General features: G+C 42.3%; 1 protein-coding gene across 1 annotated transcript in view; it reads right to left on the bottom strand.

The window, feature by feature from the left end:
- Nucleotides 1-2,164: 2,164 nt before the first annotated feature.
- FAM114A1 (family with sequence similarity 114 member A1) overlaps nt 2,165-23,835 on the bottom strand; it is a 70,636-nt gene continuing 48,965 nt past the window's right edge. The window contains exons 10-14 of the mRNA XM_045069298.1: nt 20,653-20,826; nt 14,650-14,789; nt 11,698-11,770; nt 7,734-7,787; nt 2,165-6,002 (exon numbers count right to left, since the gene is read on the bottom strand). Coding sequence (XP_044925233.1) covers nt 5,877-6,002; nt 7,734-7,787; nt 11,698-11,770; nt 14,650-14,789; nt 20,653-20,826 — 567 coding nt within the window. The 3' untranslated portion in view covers nt 2,165-5,876. The remainder of the gene's footprint in view (nt 6,003-7,733; nt 7,788-11,697; nt 11,771-14,649; nt 14,790-20,652; nt 20,827-23,835) is intronic.

The following is a 23,835-nucleotide window of genomic DNA, read 5'->3' as shown; positions in this document are numbered from 1 at the left end:
CACATTTCCTAGCCATGGGATTTTTTTTTTTTTTTTTTTTGCAAAGATAGCAGACTAGAGCTTTCCTGCAGAAGTGTCAAAAAACGCAATCATTGTTTTCAGTGAGAAATGGGTCATTCAACATGAGGGAGAATGGGATTATAGGTTGCCCCCCCTTCTCTTGGGATCAGAAGCATCAGCAGGAAAAATGTGGTTAGGCTTCTGACAGGGAGATTTGTGGAACAATTTATCTCTGCCTGAAGCCACAAGATAGGAAGAGGAGAGCCCACGTATTAACTGGAGGAGGACTCAACCCAAGGGAAAATGTCCTTTTTATGACCAGGAATCTGCTTGTCCGTGGGCTCTGTCTGGCATTTTATATACTGCCTGGACATAAATCCTAGGTCTTCCAGTTATTCATTGGTTAAACATAGAGATTACTTAATCTCCCTGAGCTTCATTTTTTCCACCTGTAAAATGGGTATGATAACAGTAGCTATCTTGTAAGATTGACATTGGGGATTAAATGAGGTCACGAGGGTACAGTGTTTGGAAAATAATGATTTCTCAATAAGTAAGAATGCCACCACCACCACCGTCAATACTATTGGGGTTTCACAGGGAACAGCACCAAGGTCAGAGACAAGAAGGCATTATTTAGTTCATCTTGAAGACATTTATTGGTAACTCACAATGCCTGGTACTGAATATTCAACTAAATGGCTGCCTAGAGGCAAGGAAAATATTTTAAAAGATCCCTGTGCTCCAGGCAGGGACTAGAGGGTTAAGGATTTTCAGGAAGGGCGGTGATTTACAAATGGGTTTCCCTGGCACCAGGGAAGGGGGCGGGGCAGGAGGAGGAAATGGAGCCATTTTAGGTGTGATCAAAGGCACCTGTGAGACGGGAGGCTGGGTTGAGAGCCAGGAAGCTGCTTGATGTAAATGTCTGTGATGACAAGATGTGGCTAGCCTGGGGTGAGCGTAATCCAGGGGTGACCTTGCATGGCTTCATTCCGTGTCTCTCTAGTCCCAGTTTGTTCTCAGTTATGTGGAAACAACCAAAGCTGACAACCAAATCTTTCAGCTACAAATCCACCTCACCGTGTAAAGAGAGCTAAACATACAAGTGTTCAGTTGTCTAAGAATAACACATGACGTCTCTTTTTTGTTTGGAGGCTGTGTATCGTACTTTAAAATACGCTGGCTGGTCAGGCCAGACTGCCCCGGGTTTGAATCCTGGCTCATTTCACTAGTTGTGTAACATTGGATGAATTATATCATTTCTCTGGGTCCCAGGGTTCTCATTTGTGCGGTGGAAATTGTAATAATATCTACCTAATAGCGTAATTATGGACATGAACTGGGACAAAGTTTATAAAACACTCAGCACAGTGTCTGGTACATAGTAAATACATATTAATTATTATTATTGAAATCTTCTGGATGGATTGTTTTCTGAGGAGATACCGGGGAAAGGGTAGTATGATCGGGAAAAAAAAGGGGGGAACGGAAGAAAAGCTATGGAGAGGAGAAGCAGGAATGTAAAGTCTGATCCTGAAAGAGAGGCACTTACTAGCTGTCCAAAAAAAAAAAAAAAAATCCTGAGAGAGAAAAAGGATAAGATGGCAAGGACTCAAAAGCAGAGGCTTAGCTTTGCTTTTTGCCAAGGTTCCATCCATCTGGCCTTGGCGTCTCTGCCGGCTTTTTCCTCCAAAAGGCAGCTCCAGGAGCCCCGTGGTGAAACCCAGGGCAGGGAGACAGATCATCTCCAAATCACCCTAAATTCTGCTCTCAGGGAAGGCATATAAAAAATGTACATATCATTCTTTCGTGGTCTAGCATTCCCCTGAGACTAATAGAAGAGACAGGCCTGTCAAGTGAGTCAGCAGTGACCACAGGCAGACATAATCCCATTGCTTTTTGGCTGACAACTCATGCAGAGGAAAATCTTCTCTGATCCACGCACAGGGAAATGGGGTTTAAATCCCAACGCAAAATTCTAACTGTAATCATCTTCCGGACCCCGCTGATGATGACCCCAGATGCCAGAAACATCAGAAACACCATCGACGCGCTTCTTACCATTGGGTTGTAATGATTTAGTCATTTGCTAAAGGTAAGATGCTCATAGGATGGGATAAGTCATTATTTTCAGATCCAAGCAAACACAGAAGGAACAGAATGATGTCTTTTCCTCAGATTTGTTTAATAGCAGATATGGCTCCCCGGGATTGATGATGGGCGAACATAGAGAAAATGAGCACGAACCTGAATGAGTTATAAGATATCTAGAAGAACAAAACAAATGGTGAACCACGTGATTTTTTTTTTTCTTTTCATGTGAAGGAAGGGTGACTGGTCTGGATCCACTCCTATGGCTTTTTGAATTCTAATCAACCACAAAAACAAGGCAAAATGGCAGTTGTGAAACAGATTTTCAGTATGATCTCTTCTGATGTGCCTTCACAAACACAGTCATTTAAGAAACCAAACTGAAGCCTGGATCTGAGTTATCAGAATGTAGGGCATGCTTAAAAGAAAGATCAAAGGGCACTTTTCACATTACAAAAATTAGCTTGATGCTAAAGAAAAATCGCTCTTGTAAAATGAAACGTGGATTGAAATCATGTATTATGACCCAGTCCATCTGTTCAGCATACTTTATCATCTATCTGTCTATCCATCTGTCCGTCTATCTATCATCTATCTATCCATCTGTCATCTCTCTCTATATATATTATATATACATATTTTTAGGAAAGAACAGAAGTATATTTATTTTACATTTTTGCTAAATTACTTCCCTAAGACATAATTCCAAGACCTCTGGGATGGCTTTGATTGAAATCTGCCCACTTCGGTATCTAACTTAATGCAGCTTGGCCAGCATGTGAAGGCTGACTTCCCCATGGGTGAGCTCCTGGGTCAGCTGACTTCTGCAAAGCCTAGAAAACGCTCTCATTTCTGCATTCCATCTCCTACCCTTATCTTAGCCCTTTTCTTTAGCCCACCCAAAGCTGATGCTTCTCCATCCCCTTTGAGCTCTGCTGCTGGGGTCCATGGTTCCTTAGCTGGTGTTGCCAAGGCTCCTGTCCCTGGTCCCACTACTCATGACCTTGACGTGCAGCCCAGTGTGAGACCCGGAGAGAAGACAGAATTCTGTTCTCAGTGGGATAGACTATTTAAGCTTAGGCCTCTGCTTTAAGATTTGGGACTCCATTTTACCGTTTAGAGCTGTATGTATCAATGCCCCAAAGCAATTTTTCTGGGACGCATTTTGCTTTGAATTGGAAATACACTTTTGATGTTTTTTTATTTAATAAGGCACAGACACAGGACCATATCCATTATTTAGACTAGAACTTATTTTGCACTTGATGTAAGAAAAAAAAGCTGGTACACTTGTTCAGGGTAATTGCATAGAGTAGAATGAACCCAATTTATGTAAAGGATTATTGAAGGAATACAAAACTTCCAAAGTAAGCCTGCTAAATCATTCATTCAGTAAGTGATTGACATTTGCCCATATCGGGATCGTGGGCTTTGCTAGGTTTTAAAGCAAAGCAAAGAAGCAATTATTTAAAAGGGAACATGAAAACCGGCTTTGAAAGAGAGCAATCCTGGAGGGTGGATATATTTTAAGTGATTATTCTCTCTTAAATAATGTAATCCACAGGCCACTGAGTGAGGCCCCAGGAATCATCTCTCAGCCAACGTTTCTACCTGGCCATCTTTCCTAGTCTATCATTAAAACATATGTAAATGCAATGTAAATAAGGCCAACTACATTTTTAAAGGATAGTTATCTCTTATTCTTCTAGGGATTCCTATTTCATTTTAGGATTAAAAATGTTGCTATAAACTAAATGGGTGCAGTTGGGCTTAAAGTCTATTTCTGGAAATCCAGCTCCTTTGAAACTACTCGTTCCTATTACATTTCCAGTTAATATCTATAAATCCATCTGATGCTAAAAAATCTGATGTGAAGAAATTGTAAATCTAAGTCCTTTCCTCTGCTCTAGACATAGTATGTCCAGAATTTACGAAGAGGTAAATGTTAACATTTTTATCAGTTAATTGTTCTCTAGACTTAATGTCAGAAACATTTCACATTATTGAGAAGCAGGAAGGAACAAAAAAAAGAAAAGAAAAGAAAAAAGCAACTTTAATGGATTCCTCAGAGAGTTCCTTTCTGGATTGTAAATCATTGTTCTTATGTTTTCTCTTTGGCTGGGCTGTTTTAGGAGATACACAAATGAAATACAGGATGCAAATGAATCAAAGACTAACAAGACATAGGATAATATTAAAATAGTCCCACTTTGCCTGTATGGGACAAAGGCAGTCTACTCCATGAGGGGGATAAAAGCAAATATCAATGAAGGATTTTTACCCTTGTGAAAGTGCAAGCTTCCTTTACTTGGAAAGAGCCATGTGGGGCGCCATCTTGTGATGAGGGCTGTAGGGATGCTGACAGGGGTCTGAAATGGGAGCCATATATGAACCCCCACCTGGAAGGAAGGAATGAACTTGGCGAGCTCAGGAGAAGCACCCACTGACAGTGTCTCTCTTGGCTGCGGGGTCTCGTGGATCAGTATACCAGTCGGTCAACCCACATATCAGTATTTTCTGCCTTTTAGAAACAATAATGGTATTGACCATTGCTGAGTGTGGTCTGTGTATTTACAGACTATCTTGCTTCAGATTGAAAAATACAGTTTGGGGGTCTGCTGTGTTGAGATCCCTCTAATTTTCTATTTGAATGTTTCCAGGCTTTGTAATTACACCATCATGTACTTAGTCATAATGAGTCAAGTTTAAACTGAATATGCTCTAGCACCCCCTTTTCATATATATTTTCTTTCCTTTTTTTTTAAGATTTTATTTATTTATCTGACAGAGAGAGATCACAAGTAGGCAGAGAGGCAGGCACAGAGAGAGGGGGAAGCAGGCTCCCTGCTTAGCAGAGAGCCCAATGTGGGACTCGATCCAAGGGCCCTAAGCCGAAGGCAGAAGCTTAACCCACTGAGCCACCCAAGTACCCCAATATATTTTCACCCCATATATCAAGTTTGGGGTCAACAAGTACAAGGAGTGTGGAAAAATACAATAATACATTGAAGGGCAGGACATTAAAAAAATTACCTCACTCTTCAAATTTTTTAAGGCTTAGAAAATCTGTTAGTATTTTTAAGCATTTTAAGAATTATTATAAACCCTCTTTTAGAGTATCTTCTGAGGGCATCTGGCTGGCTCAGTTGGTAGAGCATGTAACTCTTCATCTCAGGGTTGTGAGTTTGAGCCCCACGTTGGATATACAGATTGCTCAGAATGTCTGTCTTTATGGGTTGAGATCATATTCCTATTGTGAGCACACAGTAGAGCTCAATGAAAGCTTGTTTTCAGAATGAGTTACTTTAAAGAGATACTTGTTTCTCTTTTACCATAATAGGTAATATCTGTAAATAGTGTTATCTTTACCTATGATATTTATATAACAAAACTAAGTTCAGTATAAGAACTGATTTAAAGTAATACTATAAAGAACGGGAAGTTAAAGGTGGGAAATTAAAGGATTAAAAAAAAAAGTCTAGGATCTACCTGTGAATTTCTCAATATAGCATGCTTGGTCAGGAAAACGGAAATGAATACTGGTGAATGAACTTCAAATGAAGGGCAGGTATCAATATAAAGCCATGTAAATTTAAATTAACGTAAAGAAAACACAATTACTTGTAAAACCACCATATACAGTAAGAGACAGGATGCTTTCTTTCAACTTGCATTCTCCATACTGTCCGTGCAAAATTGCTCCTGGAGCCCTCCAAGGGGCGTCTGGGGCCAGATGTGGAGAAAACATCTGGTACATCTCGAAGCCATGTGACCTGCCCACCTCTTTAACTGGATGGAGTCTGGCCAGGTCCTGGCTGTGCTTCTGAGCCAGCCGTCTGGATGTGTGAGACCTGCAGCACGGGCAGCAGCAGCTGGAGGGCGTCCTGGATGTACGTGGTGCTGTTGCAGCCCTGAGAGGAGGGAGACACGTGCCTGAAAGGCTGCCTTCAAGGTTCAGTCCTGACAATTCTTCCCGCCTGATAACGGTGCCTCTCTTCAAACCTCACAATCTCTTATAATAGGCTCCCCTTAATGTTGGTGCTTAAAGCAAATGTAAACCTGCTCCTTTGGATGGAATGCATTCAGCTCTCTAACAGAGAGAATGTGCTCCACGCGAGGCAAATCATTTCCATCGATTTGGAGGGTACATGAAAATATGTATGCATTCATGACCCAGTATGTCTGGTCTTGCCCAGCTTGCCCATCCTTCTCCCAGCCCAAGCCCACTGTCCTGAAATAACACAAAAGCATAGGGTGCAGGAAGCCCAAGTGTGGGCTAGAGCGTGGGCTACATAAAGGGAACTGGAGATATTATAGCGCAATTATTCATGGCCAGTCCCTGAAGGCTGTCCTCCTGCACATGTCAGTCCTTTCTACTTGGCGTGGATATTTGGTGTTGCCATTCGTGTTCGGTGGTACCCCAACGTACAGCAGTGGACAGAGAGGCCATTTAATGTTTCAGGTCACTAAGTCATAAGAAAACTCCTGCTGGGGAAATGAATCAACACTTGACCGCGTATTCTTCACGACTGACATAGTAAATTAATTGGCCAATGCCTTCTGGGTGGCCGGGGGAGATATATTCTTGTTCCACAGTCTGCCTCTGACTGCCTGGCTTTCCTCTTAGCTGGGTCCCCCAGAGCCTTCCTCTCGGGCTCCTTGTCCCTGCTGGCTGACCTCACCCCCCACCACATGGCAGTGTCCCAAATGGTGATACTTGATGCCACTGCTTTGTTATATTTGCATCTTGGTAGTTTTCCTTAACATTAAGGCCAATTCCCACAGATGTCACTATAAGGATAGAGGTGGCCTTCCTTGACTTACATTTGGTAATTTCCAAACTCTGCAACTGACAGGCAACTTCAGCGTATGCAAAAAAACTGCTGGATATGCCTTGCTCATGTTCAAATTTCACCCCTTAACACCCATAGTTTCAACTCGGTGCCCTGGGGCTACAGATGGGCCAGTTCCTTAGAGTGAGGCCCCTCATGGAAGGTTTTCCTCCACCAGCCACAGGTGGAACACAGCACGAATGACGCCTCCCAGGCCTATTTTCTTCTCTCTTATGTCACTACTTCTGGCAAGACCAGAGCGGTCTACGGACAGCTTCATAGCAGTGTTACTCAGTCCTGGTGAGCCGGCAGGCCACGGAGTGAGCGAGTGGTCTCTGACGACAGAGCCTCTGGTCACTCAACAGGCAGACGCTAACCAGTCAACTGGTCGACCCCGCTCCTCTGAAGCCTAGATCCAGCTACACCACAGGTTCTCATGCATGAAGAGAAGTGCCCATTTTTACAGAAATCATCGAGCAAGAAGCCCTGGTTGCAGCCACTAATCAGAGTGTTAAATCTGGTGTGAAACTCGGTAGCAGAAATGTGCTTCTGCCAGAGGAAACAGGAACAGAAATAACGTGCAAGCTTAGCGTTTTCTCTTTATAATCAGGAATTCTTGAAAATTAGGGATTGTTGTTTCCCGCCATGGTTTAACAGCTGGTTGGGCTACACACATGTACTCAAAAAAAGGCTGTTAATGGCAAGATTTAGAATTGCAATAACACTCGCTGCCTGGGAAAAGGACAAAAAAAAAAAGGAGCTGTAACATTTGCTTTGATTCGAAGCACTTTCTCACTGGGGGCCACTTACCTCTAACAAGACGCTATTGATCATGGGGTTAAGGACCTCGGCCTTCTTGTCGCTCTGTGGAATCGAAAGAAAGAAATTGACAGATTAGGTGCTCCTACTGTAAGGCTTGCCACGTGAAATGTCATATGCTGGCTTTGTCGAGGGATCTCTTAAAGAGGAAGGTGAGGAGACACGGAATGCTTATTACAGACAAGGCTTCTCATTTAATTTTGACAGGAATTCCAATAGGTAGGGAGATACGGTGATAACCGTCATTTAGAGATGAGAAACTAGGAATCAGGAAGGTTGAGGAACTGGTTTAAGGTCACACAGCTAGAAATTTAAACACAGATGTTTTTAATTATTGAAAGTTTGTAGCCCATCTGGGATTACAGAGGGTGAGTGAGGCTGAGTCCTACAAGCACAGTCTCTACTGAAAATGTTGCTGTTTTATTTATCATGATCTTTTTGCATTCATTTTCGTTTTTTAAATTTTACATCAGAATATCTATCTGGATGACTGATGTTGTTTCTTTGTGTGGGACAGGGTAATTTTTAAAATTTTGCAGGTGAGTTAAGTACCTTATTGACCCATCTAGTCCCAGCCCCAGTCCGTAGCCTTATTTTCTTTCTTGTTTTAAATGCAAAGATGGGTATTTTGTTATAGGGTATATTTTCCAGATTAGCAGCAAAAATAACATATTCTTTTTTTTAATGACCTTTTTCTTAATTTTTTTTTCTTTTTAAAGATTTTATGTATTTACTTGACAGAGAGAGACACAATGAGAGAGGGAACACGAGCAGGGGGAGTGGGAGAGGGGGAAGCAGGCTTCCCACTGAGTAGGGAGCCCGATGTGGGTCTTGATCCCAGGACCCTGGGATCATGACCTGAGCCAAAGGCAGCCACTTAATGACTGAGCCACCCAGGAGCCCATTAATTCTTCTTCTTCTTTTTTAATAAAAAGATTTATTTATTTATTTTAGAGAGAGAGGGAAAGCGAGAGAGCATGCTCTCTCTTGTGCACCAGCAGCAGGGAGGGGCAGAGGGAGCAGAAGACAGAAAACCCTCAAGCTGACTCCCTGTTGAGCGCAGAGAGGAGTGCGCTCATGGGGTTGCATCCCAGGACCTGAGATCATGATCTGACCTGAAATCAAGAGTCTGCCACCTCACTGAATGAGCCACCCAGGCGCCCTGAAATTAACCATTCATCAATATCACTTCCAGACAGATCTGCAGATTCCAATTTGCAAACCATGAGTATATGAAAAGCCTGATGTTAAGTAGGTGTCCAAAAAGTGAGAGCTAGAGTTACTATCATTATTATTATTTTCACTATTAGTCTATCAATCAACAGTCTTCTATAAGTGTTCACTCTACTCTTAGACAATAAATAATTCAAGAGACTGGAAAGAGAGAGGGCAAGTTTAATAGGCTGGTTTTCCTTACTGTACCCAGGAGATTTTATGGTAAACAAAAGCATATAGATTAAATATATCTTTCCAGAGCAGCAAATTTCCATCAACACTGCTCTACTGAGGGCAAAGTAATATCTTACTGGGGAAAACACAATGGAGTCTTGGGGAAACACTCTTTAAAAACCCAGTCATTTCAGTAACTAACCAGAAAATCCATTATGGTATCTGCTTTCATGTTTATTTGATTATCAATAAACCTTTAAAATATAATCAAAACGAGGGCAATAAAATGACATTGGTTTTCAGAATCAATGGGATGTGCAAGCCATTTAAATGGAGTCTGGAGAGCGATACACACTCATTAACTTCAAGTTATGAATAATGGCTGTTTCAGAGAACAGAAACCCGATGTCCGTGATTCATCCCAGCACAAGATCGGGGGTGTTGCAGTGACGGGACGGCATTTCAGTAAACCCTGTTTAGCTCTAGCCTTTTCTTTCTCCAAAGTGGTAACCCGCGTCTTCTGGATTTTGTGAGCACAAACACCAGTACACATGTACAATATACGTGTGTACACGGGTGTAAGGGCAAGTGCACAACCAGTTGCTAGAACCTTGTTACTCAGAATGTACTATGCAGAATCTCAGTCCTCATCCCCAGGGTGAGGGCTCAGAACTTGCGTTTTAACAAGTTCTTTGGGTGATGTGCACTGCATTGGAAGACAACAGGTCAAAAGAAATGAGAAGCAACATCTGAGCACTACCCACGACTGTAAATAAAAGGATGTCCACCACGAGTCATAGAAACCATCCCTCTCTCTCTCTCTCTCTCTCTCTACACACACACACACACACACACACACACACACACACATCACTGCTAGATGGCCAAAGAGAAACCAACAGTTGGCCACCTGTCTGATGGGCGGCCACCTGGGATGTGAGCGATCAGTTGAGAGGGCTGGGGGCATTAGCCACCCCTTCCGGCCCCAGTTTCCCACCTCCAGAACTGGGGAAAGAGTGAGCAGAGGGTACAGAGAGCCTTGGGAAGCCGGGTGGCTGAGGCCGTCTCGTCCTGATTAAGACCTCACACGTTTCTGTTAAACTTGGCAGTCTCACCCCACAGCCCACAGGGGCCAGTTACTCAGACAACACTGAGCACATGAATGTGTTTGATCATGCCTATCATATCCATGAACTTCTCTCTTCTGCCCGTCACTCTGCCTACATACAGTAAAGCTCTCACTGCGGAAGCCCCCAAATCCTACAAGTATGAAAGCTCAAGTTTTACGAAATAGGAGAAGCAAACCAGATTCTTTGATGACAGAGCGAATAGGTAGTAGATGATTCAGCCCTAATTAATTGAGTCGCTTCTCTGCTGACAGGTCTATAGTCATTTCCACTTCTTTTGAGGACTGTCCTTGGCCTTGGCGGGGGTGGAGTGGGGAAGTGAACCCCAACAGCCAGCTCGGTCTGCATGATAACATCCTGCCCCCAGTCACTACAGGCGATACCAAGAGGACATGGGACCCACACTGCTGAGTCCTACAGCCTTCTCAGCCAGGAAGCCTGAATACGAATGGAAAGACACGGGGTCTGGGAAATGCTACAACTGAGTCACATGAATGGCGAGACTTTGGAGAGGGAATATGTATTCTGCCACTGAGTCCCCCTAGAGGCTCACTTTCCTCCACTGCCTTTAATAAAGTCCCTTTCCTGGGTCGATTATATAGAGCTTGTTTCTGTTCCTTCCTGTTAAAGGCTGAGCTGAGTCCTCTCAGAGAGCTACAGTGCGGTCCTGCCCTCCAGGACATCGCAACGGGCCCTTCCTGGGAGACAGGGTCATTGCAGATGTCACAGGTTACAATGAGCCTTTTCAAAGTTGTTCCCTGTGCAACAGAAACACTACTCGCATGGCTAAGTCTTTTCTTTTGGTTCCACTTGAAGTGTAATAATAAAGTCAAGAAGCCTCTCACCTTGGGTGGCGTCCATACGCCAGGTTCTGAGGGCAACAGTGAATGCAAATATTCAAAATTATGCTAGTAGAGATTCTTGAATTATAGATCACAGATATTAATTAATGAAAGGAACCTTCATTCGGCTTCTATTTGTTTATTTATTTGAGAGAGAGCACCAGCTGGGCAGTGGGGAGGAGCAGAGGGAGACAGAGAAGCTGACTCTCTGCTGAGCCAGGAGCCCAACTCGGGACTGGATCCCAGGACCTCAGGGTCATGACCTGAGCCAAAGGTAGACGCTTAACTGACAGAGCCGCACAGGCACCCCTGACTTCTTTTTAAACAAATAAAGAAAATGAGGCCCACGGATATTTCAAAACCCACCTAATATCTTGTAAGTTGGAGATGGCAGGGTCAGAACTAGAACCCAGTCAGGTGAGAGTCCTAGGCCACCTGTCCTGACAGAAGGTGCTTCTGGCCTGGTTTTGGGAGACATCATGGCGCAGCGTCTGTATACGGAGCTATCAGAGAAGGCCTCCTGCACGTCTCCTCACACTTCCTCACAGACCCAGCTTCCATAAAGGGTGGGAGAAAGAATCAGTATTAGAAACTCACCCCAACAGTGGTTAAAAAATTCATAAACTTCTTTGATAAGGAGGCCACTTCTTTACACATTGCAGTAGTTAATCTGAAAGGAAAAAAAAAGTGGTTTTGGGGGACTTTCCATCAGATAAAATAATTTAACCCTCAAGACAATGGCTGGTATTGATACCATATTCCATTTAAAAGAACACACACAAATTTGAAGGTGTTTTGTGGAAATGTGTTCTCCAACAATTTCCATGACTCACGATTACCCTTGAATCGAATCCTGGTTTCCTCAGCATGTGTAGTTAACGAATAATTGCCTAATTCACCCTACCTCTTTTTAGAATCAAAAGCATGTGCAGGAAAATTTAAGGCTTGAGTGCCATATGTTTAGCAGTGTAAGCCTCTTGCCAAGTGAATTTTCTCTCGCTTTCTGGTCATTTTGAAATAATAATGAGCATTCACTGAGGTACTATGTCAAGTACTTTTTTTTTTTTTTAAGATTTTATTGATTTATTTGACAGAGGTGGGGGGGAAGGAGGCTCTCCACTGAGCAGGGAGCTGGACATGGGGCTCAATCCCAGGATCCTGGGATCATGACTTGAGCTGAAGGCAGATGTTTAACTGACTGAGCCACCCAGGAGCCCCATTAAGTACTTTAATATGAGTAATCATATTTAATCCTCACAGTGACCTTATGGATTACATTAATATCCCCATTTTATAGATGATAAAACTGGCGCTTAAGAAAGCTAAGCAACTTTTTTTTTTTTTTAAATAGGTCCTGCGCCCAACTTGGGGCTTGAACTCATGACCCTGAGATCCAGTCGCATGCTGTAAGGACTGAGTTAGCCAGGCACCCTAAGAAGCTTAAATAACTTGCGTAGGACATGCTGGGACAGAGCTGGGATTCAAATTCAAATGTCTGTTGATTTCTTGATTACATTTTTTATTAGATGCCTTATAATAAAGATCCTATAAAATCTGTTCTTAAGACTTATATCAAAACTCCCAAGTTCATTCTAGCCATTTGACTTGTAAGGATTTTCCCCAAGAAAATAAAGCAAGACAGGTGCAATATTTAGCAAATATTGCTTTGATGACAAAAACCGAAAACAACCCAGTTAACGTAATGATGTGAATATTTGTTTTCTTTTATAATTCATATAGATGACTTTTATGAATAGTGGTTAAAATGCTATTAGAAAAACAGTAACTCCAAGTCAAGAATCTTATATTTTAAAAGATCTAGTGAAATCGGTAGAGCTAAGCTTTTTTTTTCCATAAATAGGGGTTCTAAGTCATGTTTTTTGGTTTGTTGAACTCTATCTGTCCACCATCTCATCCATCCGTCCATCCGTCCATCCATCCATCATCCATCCATCCAACACTTATCTGCAGAAAGGTTCAGGAGTAAGGTCCAGGGATAGCCCAGAGCCATTTTGTCTATGTTCTTGGGCAGATGGGTGGAAAGGCACGTCTCATACAGACAAATGTGAGGTCTTGTTAGCTTTTGCTTGGCACAGCTTGGCAAGGTTGGGATAATCTGGACTGGAAATCAGAGGTGCTAAGAGTAAGGTCCAACTATACACATGTGGGGACTTCTGAACACTCTCCCTTTACAAACAAGTACCACACACATATAAAGAGCACTTAGAGGTTTTCCTCTCTATTTGAAACATCTCCTAATTTTCCCTTTCCTCTTCCTTCTATATACTAAGGTAAGTACATATTTTTTCTAAGTCTATTAAGTGCAGGATTGTGTAGTTCTTCTAATATCTTTCATTTTCACATGTTTAGGTAAGAACATCTAGACTCAATGACACAAAGTTACAAGTGAGGAGCAATCTACCAGCAGCACAGAGATGCAATACTGACTTTCTGGAAGGTTCTTTTTTTTTTAAAGACTTTATCTATTTATTTAACAGACAGGTCACAAGTAGGCAGGGAGGCAGGCAGAGAGAGAGAGAGGAGGAAGCAGGCTCCCCGCTGAGCAGAGAGCCCGATGTGGGTCTCGATCCCAGGACCCTGGGACCATGACCTGAGCAGAAGACGGAGGCTTTAACCCACTGATCCACCCAGGAGCCCCTTCTGGAAAGTTCTTTGACGAAACATTTGCTCCCCAATCTACGATGCCAAGTGCAGTCATAAGCAAAGACGAGTCAGCTAGCAAAGTGAATGGGGGTGTTGCGAAGCCTGTGTGTGTGTGTGTGTGTGTGTATCCATATATTTTTAGAAGGCTCTATTTTAATTCCTGTGTCTGTGTAGTAATGAGAAGGTGTTTGGATTTGTGCTAATTTTCTATACCATGCATAAAGCCACGTGCATAAAGTTAATGGCTTGTTTTCTAGCTCCATACCAACTGTTTTCATAGAAGCTCCATACTGACTATTTTCATGTATGTAAAGCCACATTGATACACATTTTTATTTCACTAGATCAACTAATCATAGTGGCTACTATTTGTTGAAGAATCTAACATATGACGGCACATATGCACACACATGCCATCCACAGGGAACTGGCTTACATCACCAACCATCTTTGCCAGCATTCAGAGTGCACAGAGCTGGTGTCAGTCCCTAGGAACAGCAGGGGTGTGTTTGAATATCTTTGCAAAGCTGGCTGAGAAGTTGCACGAAAAGATGTTCTTTCTCTATTCTTGTGGTGTGTTAAAAATGCAATTACTCTTAAAAGTCTGTACTTCTAAGACTTCGTTCTGTGAAAATAAACACTTATCCTTGAATGCTTTTGTGTGTCTTTCCTTAAGTCTCTTCATAAATAATTCCTAATTATTATTCTTGCTAACATGATTCAGCTAAGAATCCTGTGAATCCTAAGAGAGTCTATTTCTTAAGATGACCACAGAACAATGGAATTAGTTGACTTATAATTTAAAACTTTAGCAGCCTAGGGGGCATGTGTGTGAATGGCACACATATATAATATTGGAAACATAAGAATTAAAGTAACATTTACTTTATCAGAACTCTTGCTTGGTCCTGAGCTGGTTTTTCCTCTTCTTGCCCATGAAGAATTAATTCTGCTACTTTATGAAGCTGCTCGATACAGCGTGCTGTTACTTCTGCCAGACTTTCGATGGACAGCATATACACTTCCTGAAACAGATAAATGCAAGTAAGACAATTATCCACAGAGCAGAAGCTTTTTAAAAAACCCTGTGATGTGGGCACCTGGGTGGCTCAGTTGTTAAGCGTCTGCCTTCGACTCAGGTCATGATTCCAGGGTCCTGGGATCGAGTCCTACATGGGGCTCCTGGCTCCATGGGAAGCCTGCTTCCCTCTCCCTCTCCCCCTGCTTGTGTTCCCTCTCTCACAGGGTCTCTCTCTGTCAAATAAATAAATAAAATCTTTAACTCTATTAAAAAAAAAAAATTAAAAAAAAAAAAAAAGGGCGCCTGGGTGGCTCAGTGGGTTAAGCCGCTGCCTTCGGCTCAGGTCATGATCTCAGGGTCCTGGGATCGAGTCCCGCATCGGGCTCTCTGCTCAGCAGGGAGCCTGCTTCCCTCTCTCTCTCTGCCTGCCTCTCTGTCTACTGTGATCTCTCTCTGTCAAATAAATAAATAAAATCTATAAAAAAAAATTTAATAAAATCTTTACCAATAAATAAATAAATAATAAACAAAAACCCCTGTGATATGGGGCACCTGGCTGGCTCAATCCATAGCACACGGGACTCTTGATCACAGCTGTACATAATCAGTAGCTATCTGCTGAACGAATGACTGAACCAACAAATGAATGACGTAGCTCAGGTCTAGAAGACCCAGACAACAACATATTTATGACCTGGAGAATTGCTGTGCTTAGTACTGCAACCCTAGTAATACCCAGGACACCCTTTTATGGCCACAGAGCCACAGTGCTTAGCTAGCCGAACTCATCTCCACAAACCATATGCTATCAGAAGTAATGACACCGCATCTCTGGAGAAATGTCCCAAGGTTTCTGGGGATACCTGTTGGCCCTATACTACTTCTTACTATGCTTCCCTCCAGATGGAAGCTGCCTAAGGACAGACATGGTATTTGCTTCTGCTCATTCCTGAATTCGGAGTGTGTAACACAGTGCCTGGAACATAAGTGTTTAATAAATACTTGGTATTTATTTAACAAGTGTTATTTATTCATTCTAAGTATTTATTAAATAAGTATTTGTTAAATAATTTGTTGATAAATTGTAAATATGTAAATATGATAAATTGTATCATATAGAATAATATAGAGAGCACACAGAACACGGTATGCATACTACAGCCTCAGACAAAAATAAATGGATATCATTGGTGGGCAATAAAGAGAGATTTTTAAAAATTACAATCCTATTTCTTTTTCTCATTTGTATCTGCGGGTTGAAACCATTTTTAAAGTATCCAAGTGCTGAAGAATTGATTGCATGGTGGGTTCATCACCACTTTGTATGTGGCGGGGAGATAAAAGCATCCTTCATCGGCCCTGATTACATCATCTGAAAATACTCTGGCTTATGTCAGTGGGTGAAGGCAGTAGCTTCAGGGACAGCTAAGCCATGTGAGAAAACCTGTATCTAGCACTTGGGTGTATGTGCTCTTTTCTGCTTTACAGACAAAATGGCTAATTAGCAGCTTGTGGAGATAGTCGGGGGTAACCTGCAGGTCTTTGTTCACAACACTGGGCTTCATCACATCATCTAGAATCCGCATATTCTCGGGGGATAGACACATTAATAAACAGAATAGAGAAATAAAACATATATGTCAGATGGTAAGTTTTATGGAGAAGTATAAACCGAGGCAGAGGAACAGGGATGGCTGGGGGTCGGTCGGGAAACGAGAGGGGAACTGACAAGATGCCATTTGAGTAATGAACTGAAGGGAGGGGGTGAGCAACACCAGATGGGGAGCGGGCAGAGCTGTCCAGCCAACTCTAAGTCCCAGAGGGAGTGTGCCGGGCTTGCTCAGGGACAGCAAGAAAGCCAGGGTGGCCGCAGCAGGGGCGGGGAGGTGTGTACCTTGTGGGGGATGGAGACAGAGAGAGAGAGAGAGAGAGAGAGATGGGTGTCTTTGTTCAGGATGAAGCTGACACTAGCCAGTCATTATAACCCAAAGAGGTAAGTGTGCTGAGTGCACTGAATCTTATCCTCAGAGGGGTTGTTAAGAAGGCTTCCTGGAGGAGGTGATACACGAACCTAGTCTTCAAGAATGAGAAGACATTAACTACTTGCACAAAAGGAGAGATAGAGGGCTAGAGTCAGAGAGAGAAACAAAGCTGAGATCCTCTCTCTGCTGGGCAGAGGTTTTGGTCTCATCCTCTCTAAGAAGACAAAGTAAGAGCGGGCAGGGACACACCTGGGTGGCATTGACTAAGGTCTTGTTCCAAATTACCTGGTCTTTCTCATTCTGTAGGAGGTAATACTGCAGGGCAGAAAGAGCCCCGGACTTAATTGTGGCAGTTGTGGGTTTTTACCCCAGTTCCTGCGTTCAGAGAATCTGTGGCCTGGGGCTAGTCATGGTTCTTAGCTTCTATGTCCTCCTGTAAATTTAGGATAATAAAACCCACCTATTGGGGCGCCTCAGTGGTTCAGTTGGTTAAGCCTCTGCTTCCCTCTTGGGTGGTGATCTCAGGGTCCTGGGATTGAGCCCCTCGTCAGGCTCCCTGCTCAGTAGGGAGCCTGCTTCTCCCACTCCCTCTACCCTTCCCCACTGCTTGTGCTCTCTCAAATAAATAAAATCTTTAAAATGCATAATAAAATAAAACCCACCTATCTCAGCTGTAGCATTGCTGTAAGAGATCAAATAATACAGCAAATGTGAAAGTGTTTTGTAAACACTAAAGTTTTATCTAACTATATTTTTATGGGCGACAAAGATATAAACACAGGGAGATTAAAAATATCTGGGAATCATCAACACTAAACTCGGATGCAAGTAGTTTGTGTCACTCCAGCTTTTAAATGCTTTTTGTTCTAGAAAACAGAAAAGGACACTGATAACTTTTAGCACATATTTTAGGGGGAAAAAATTACATAGAAAAATGGAAGTGGGTAAAAACAGCGATAAATAACATTGCCACAAAGAACACCTATTACTATAGCACTTGGTTCATACATATGGTCCAGATCTTCACCAAGGCAATAAAAATAGAAAATAGCCTTTTAAAATACCTCTTCACGATAGTGGTAAACCAAATTAGAGACCCATGGCAGTGTGATAAAATTACACGCTGCTGGAAAGACAAACATGCAAATCATTAGCTAACACCATCAAACACAGAGGAGCCCAAGGTTGAGTTTATCTAAAAATGACAGTTGGATACATTTTTCCAAGACTTGCAAATGAATTATTTAGGTGTTAAGAGGCTTTAGGAATGTAAATGCTTACAAGGGGAAAAAAAAAGTGCATGGAATGCTTTGGTTTCTCCCAGAGTTTTCCTCCTGGTTTCTCCGCTCACCCCTGCTGGTGACATCCTCTCTATGGCATTCAGATAATCCCTCCCCCTGGATGGAGCTGTCACGCTCCATCATAATTGGACTGATTTAATGACACCCCTGCTATTCTTTTCTCCTGGTGATCCTTTACGTGTCTGACATTTATTTATTAAATTAAGTTAATTAAAATTAATAGTGTTTTGATAATCTGGAGATGTCCTGTGGGAAAATGGATATATTATGGGAGATAATAGGGTTTACTTATGGAGAGATAAATCAACCATTTCCTAAGCATTGTGTTCAGGACTTCATCATATATATATATTTTTTTTGGGGGGGGGTCATAGGGGAAAAAAAAATCCCAATTTACTGAAGCTCATATTAAGACTGGAACACATTGCATATAGTAACATTTTCCATCTAATAGTATTGAATCAAGGATCTTCTCTAAGAAATTGTGCTAGCTGGGGATGTGTACTGCTTTAACTTGCACCCGCAACACTATCACTTTGAGGTTAGGAGAAATCTGGAATCTTCTTTTTATCCTTTCTGAATGACACGCCCTATAGGATCCAGGTCTACCTCTGGCATCATGCAACCAAAGAGAAATAACCTGGATCTTTTTGGGTGATCGTTACTCTGGAAAACAGGCCTATCTCTTGGTTCATCTTGGGCCCATAATATTACCTTTATGAACTCTGACAGCCAGTGTCTTAGTTTCAGATTATTAAAACAAAGGCAAGGCTGTCCTGCTTTGCGGCTCTTGCAGAAACACACAAATGCTCAAAAACATTACTCTCCAATACTCTTGGCCAGTGGCCTCTTTCTATTCTTCAGTGTAATTGAGCCTTCTATTTTGATGCCATGAGGATAAATCTCATTAGACGGAAGGCACATAAGGTCAGTAGGAGACTAAAGTGGGAGATAGTATTTAAATAACAGTTTGCAAATGCTTAGAATAATTTTGCCCTGACCATTGAGGCTGAAGCCCTCAGTCCTTGTGTTTGAGCTTTGATTAAAGGGATGCCTGAGTGGCTCAGTTAGTTAAACTGCTTCCTTCAGCTCAGGTCATGATCCCAGGCTCCTGGGATTGAGTCCCACATCTGGCTTCTTGCTCATCGGGGAGCCTGCTTCTCTCTCTGCCTCTGCCTGCCACTCTGCCTATTTGTGCTCTCTCTCTCTGACAAATAAATAAATAAAATCTTTAAAAAAATAAATAAAGGTGTGCAACACACTTGGGGAGAAAACACTTCCAGCTAATCGATGGGGATGAACGTGCGCTATCACTCCTCTGCGTTTGGGTGATGAAAGTATGATTATAAAGAAAAGCTACAGTTTAGCGTACCTTTACTGTTTTCCCAGCATTGTTTTAGCACTTTAAAAAACAACACTGGTGAACATTTTTGAGCTGTTCTGTGGGCCAAGCTCTGTAAAATACATCTTTACATACATTATCTAATTCGAGCCTCACAATAGCCCTGGGGAATATGTATCCATTTCTCCATTTCACAGGTGCAGATAATGAGTTTCAGAAAAGTTACATAACTTGTTGCAGGCCATATGGCCAGTGAGCATGCACATGTTTCAAATGGACCTTGGAGTTGGGAGAAGGCAGTCTTGTGTGTCCCATGGTGGCCTTGTGTGTCAGCATAACCCCAACAACAGTGGCTGCACGGCTAGGTGATGATGACATCAGTAAGAAATCAGTCTCCATGTACAACGGCAAATGTTTTGCTATATTCTGCTCCTAAACCGGCAACCTAAAACAATTCTTTTTTTTTTTTTAATTACCTTCTATATATGTATTTTTTAAGATTTTATTTATTTATTTGACAGACAGAGATCACAAGTAGGCAGAGAGGCAGGTAGAGAGAGAGGGGAAAGCAGGCTCATGCTGAGCAGAAAGCCTGATGTGAGGCTTGATCCCAGGACCTGAGACCATGACCTGAGCCGAAGGCAGAGGCTTAACCCACTGAGCCACCCAGGCGCCCCACCTTCTATATTTTTTTCTTTAAGATTTTTATTTGTTTATTTGAGAGCCAGGGCACCAATGTTGGGGGCTGGGGGAGGCAGAGGGAGTCAGGTATCCCCCCTCTCAAGGAAAACTTGTTTGGCATAAAACAGGTCCTCGTCTCCTTGGGGGTCCTGTCACTAGGTGCCTGGAGACAGAGGGCAGGCCACTTACAAATACACCTTAATTCCCAAGCATAGGTATTAAAAATAATAAGAAAAGTAGGCAAAGAAATCCATGGAGAGACCTGCCCACCGCATGCAGATAAACAATTGGATATCAGGGCATAAACTCCAGTCACAGGGCCATGCTCAGCGTGCCCTGTTCTCCGCTGCTCTGTGCACCCATGTTTCCTGCGCACCTGCAGGGTGCCAGGAGCTGTGCCCCCACCAGGGCAATGAAGGCACCTCCCACAGGAGTGCTCACCCAGAGAATGAGGGGACCACAGAGCCCCGCCGCCAGCTCCGGTCACAGAGCAGGTGCACAGAGCGCTTTGGAAGCGAGGAGGAGGAGCTCTTGAATGAAAGCACGCCCTGTTCAAAGGGCTGTCTTTATGAACTGCCTGTTTGGCAGTTTAACCGATGATTTTCCTTTACCTTGTTCTTCTTGACTCTCTTCACTTTCTAATTCTTTGGCTGCAAAGATGTCTTTAATGGAAATCAGGTCGTTTTTTAAGAGTTCCAGCTTCTCTCCATCAAGGGATGCTAAAAATGACTGAACCTGAAAAAAGAAATGGGTCAGCGTAACTGTCATCTTGTTTTCCCGTTAATCACGTTTACGAGGGGCTGTTGCCAGCTCTGCGGGGACTGAGGGGCTTTGGTGGTGTGGGGGGAAAGGCGGGGTGGAATGCCGGATTTACTGCCTATTAACTGGGTGCCTTTGGGTGAGTGACATACGCCCCCGGGGCCTCAGTTTTTAAAATTTTAACATGAGATGCACACTTCATTGGGATCCTTTGTGAGGGTAAATGGAACAGCAAATGTGAATGTTACACAGGTGCAAACAGCAGAAGCTAAATAAATTTGGCTGTAGCCCTTCTAGCCTCGTGGGTAAAAACACTGGTGCTGTCAACTCTGAATTCAAATATGAGCCCCTCATTGATGAATTATGTGCCCTCAGGTAATTTATTTAAACTTTCCTTCCTTATCTGTAAAATGAGGGTGGAAAAAAAGAGGAGAGATCACAACCAACACCAAAGAAATACAAACAATTATAGGAACATATTATGAGCAACTATACGGCAGCAAATTTGACAATCTGGAAGAAATGGATGCATTCCTAGAAACATATAAATTACCAAAACTGAACCAGGAAGAAATAGGAAACCTGAACAGATCCACAACCAGTAAGAAGATTGAAGCAGTCATCCCAAATCTCCCAACAACAGCTCAGCTCCAGACGGCTTCCCAGGGGAATTCTACCAAACACTTAAAGAATTAATACTCATTCTCCTGAAACTGTTACAAAAAATAGAAATGGAAGAAAAACTTTCAAACTCATTTTATGAGGCCAGCCTTACCTTGATCCCCAAACCAGACAAAGACCCCATCAAAAAGGGGAATTATAGACCAACATCCTTGATGAACACGGATGCAAAAATTCTCACCAAAATACTAGCCAATAGGCTCCAACAGTACATTAAAAGGATTATTCACCATGACCACATGGAATTTATTCCTGGGCTGCAAGGTTGGTTCAATATCTGCAAATCAATCAATGTGATATGATAGATTAATAAAAGAAAAAACAAGAACCATATGACACTCTCAATAGATGCTGAAAAAGAATTTAACAAAGTACGGCATCCTTTCTTGATCAAAATTCTTCACAGTAGAGGGATAGAAGGTATATATCTCAATATAATCAGAGCCATCTATGAAAAACCCACAGTGAATACCATTCGCAATGGGAAAAACTGAGAGCTTTTCCCCTAAGGTCAGGAACACGGCTGGGATGTCCGTTATCACCACTGCTATTCAACATAGTACTAGAAGTCCTAGCCTCAGCAATTAGACAACAAAAAGAAATAAAAGGCATCTGAATTGGCAAAGAAGTCAAACTTTTACTCTTTGCAAATGATATGATACTTTATGTGGAAAATCCAAAAGACTCCACTCCAAAACTGCTACAACTCATACAGGAATTCAGTAAAGTGTCAGGATATAAAAATCAATGCATAGAAATCAGTTGCACTTGTACACACCAACAGCAAGACAGAAGAAAGAGAAATTAAGGAGTCAATCCCATTTACAATTGCACCCAAAACCATAAGATAACTAGGAATAAACCTAACCAAAGAGGCAAAGAGCCTATACTCAGAAAACTACAAAGTACTCATGAAAGAAATTGAGGAAGACACAAAGAAATGGAAAAACATTCCACGCTCATGGATTGGAAGAACAAATATTGTGAAAATGTCTATGCTAGTTAGAGCAATCTACACATTTAATGCAATCCCTATCAAAATAACATCTTTTTTTTTTTCAAAGAAATGGAACAAATAATCCCAAAATTTATATGGAACCAGAAAAGACCCCAAATAGCAGAGGAATGTTGAAAAAAAAGAAAACCCAAAGTTGGTGGCATCACAATTCCAGACTTCAAGCTCTATCACAAAGCTAGAATCATCAAGACAGTATGGCACTGGCACAAAAACAGACACAGATCAATGGAACAGAATAGAGCCCAGAAATAGACCCTCAACTCTATGGTCAACTAATCTTTGACAAAGCAAGAAAGAATGTCCAATGGAAAAAAGACAGTCTCTTCAACAAATGGTGTTGGGAAAATTAGACAGCCACTCAAGGAAGAATGAAACTGGACCATTTCCTTACACCACACCCAAAAATAGACTCAAAATGGATGAAAGACCTCAAGGTGAGAAAGGAATCCATTAAAATCCTTGAGGAGAACACAGGCAGCAACCTCTTCGACCTCGGCCACAGCAATTTCTTCCTAGGAACATCACCCAAAGCAAGGGAAGCAAGGGCAAAAATGTACTGTCGGGACTTCATCAATATCAAAAGCGTTTGCACAGTGAAGGAAACAGTCAACAAAACCAAAAGACAATTGACAGGATGGGAGAAAATATTCACAAATGATGTATCAGATAAAGGACTAGTATCCAAAATCTATAAAGAACTTATCGAACTCAACACCCAAAGAACAAATAATCCAATCAAGAAATGGGCAGAAGACAAGAACAGACATTTCCGCAAAGAAGACATCCAGATGGTCAACAGATACATGAAAAAGTGCTTAACATCACTTGGCATCAGAGCAATACAAATCAAAACCACAGTGAGATACCACCTCACACCTCTCAGAATGGTTAAAATTAACAAGTCAGGAAACAACAGAGGATGGCGAGGATGTGGAGAAAGGGCAACCCTCCTACACTGCACTGTTGGTGGGAATGGTGCAGCCATTCGGGAAAACATGTATGGAGGTTCCTTCAAAGAAGTTGTAAATAGAGCTACACTTTGACCCATCAATCACACTACTGGATATCTACCCTAAATATATAAATGTAGGGATCTGAAGGGGCACGTGCACCTAAATGTTTACAGCAGCAATGTCCACAATAGCCAAACTATGGAAAGAACCTAGATGTCCACCAACAGATGAACGGATAAAGAAGATGTGGTCTAGGGGCACCTAGGTGGCTCAGTGAGTTAAGCCTCTGCTTTCAGCTCAGGTCATGATCTCAGGGTCCTGGCATCGAGACCT

The sequence above is a fragment of the Mustela putorius genome, unplaced genomic scaffold, assembly GCF_011764305.1.
Source record: "Mustela putorius furo isolate JIRA1106 unplaced genomic scaffold, ASM1176430v1.1 tig00000083_pilon_pilon_pilon, whole genome shotgun sequence".
Taxonomy (NCBI): Eukaryota; Metazoa; Chordata; class Mammalia; order Carnivora; family Mustelidae; genus Mustela; species Mustela putorius.
The sequence above is the reverse complement of the archived record's forward strand: the minus strand, read 5'-3'. Positions and strand labels throughout refer to the sequence as shown.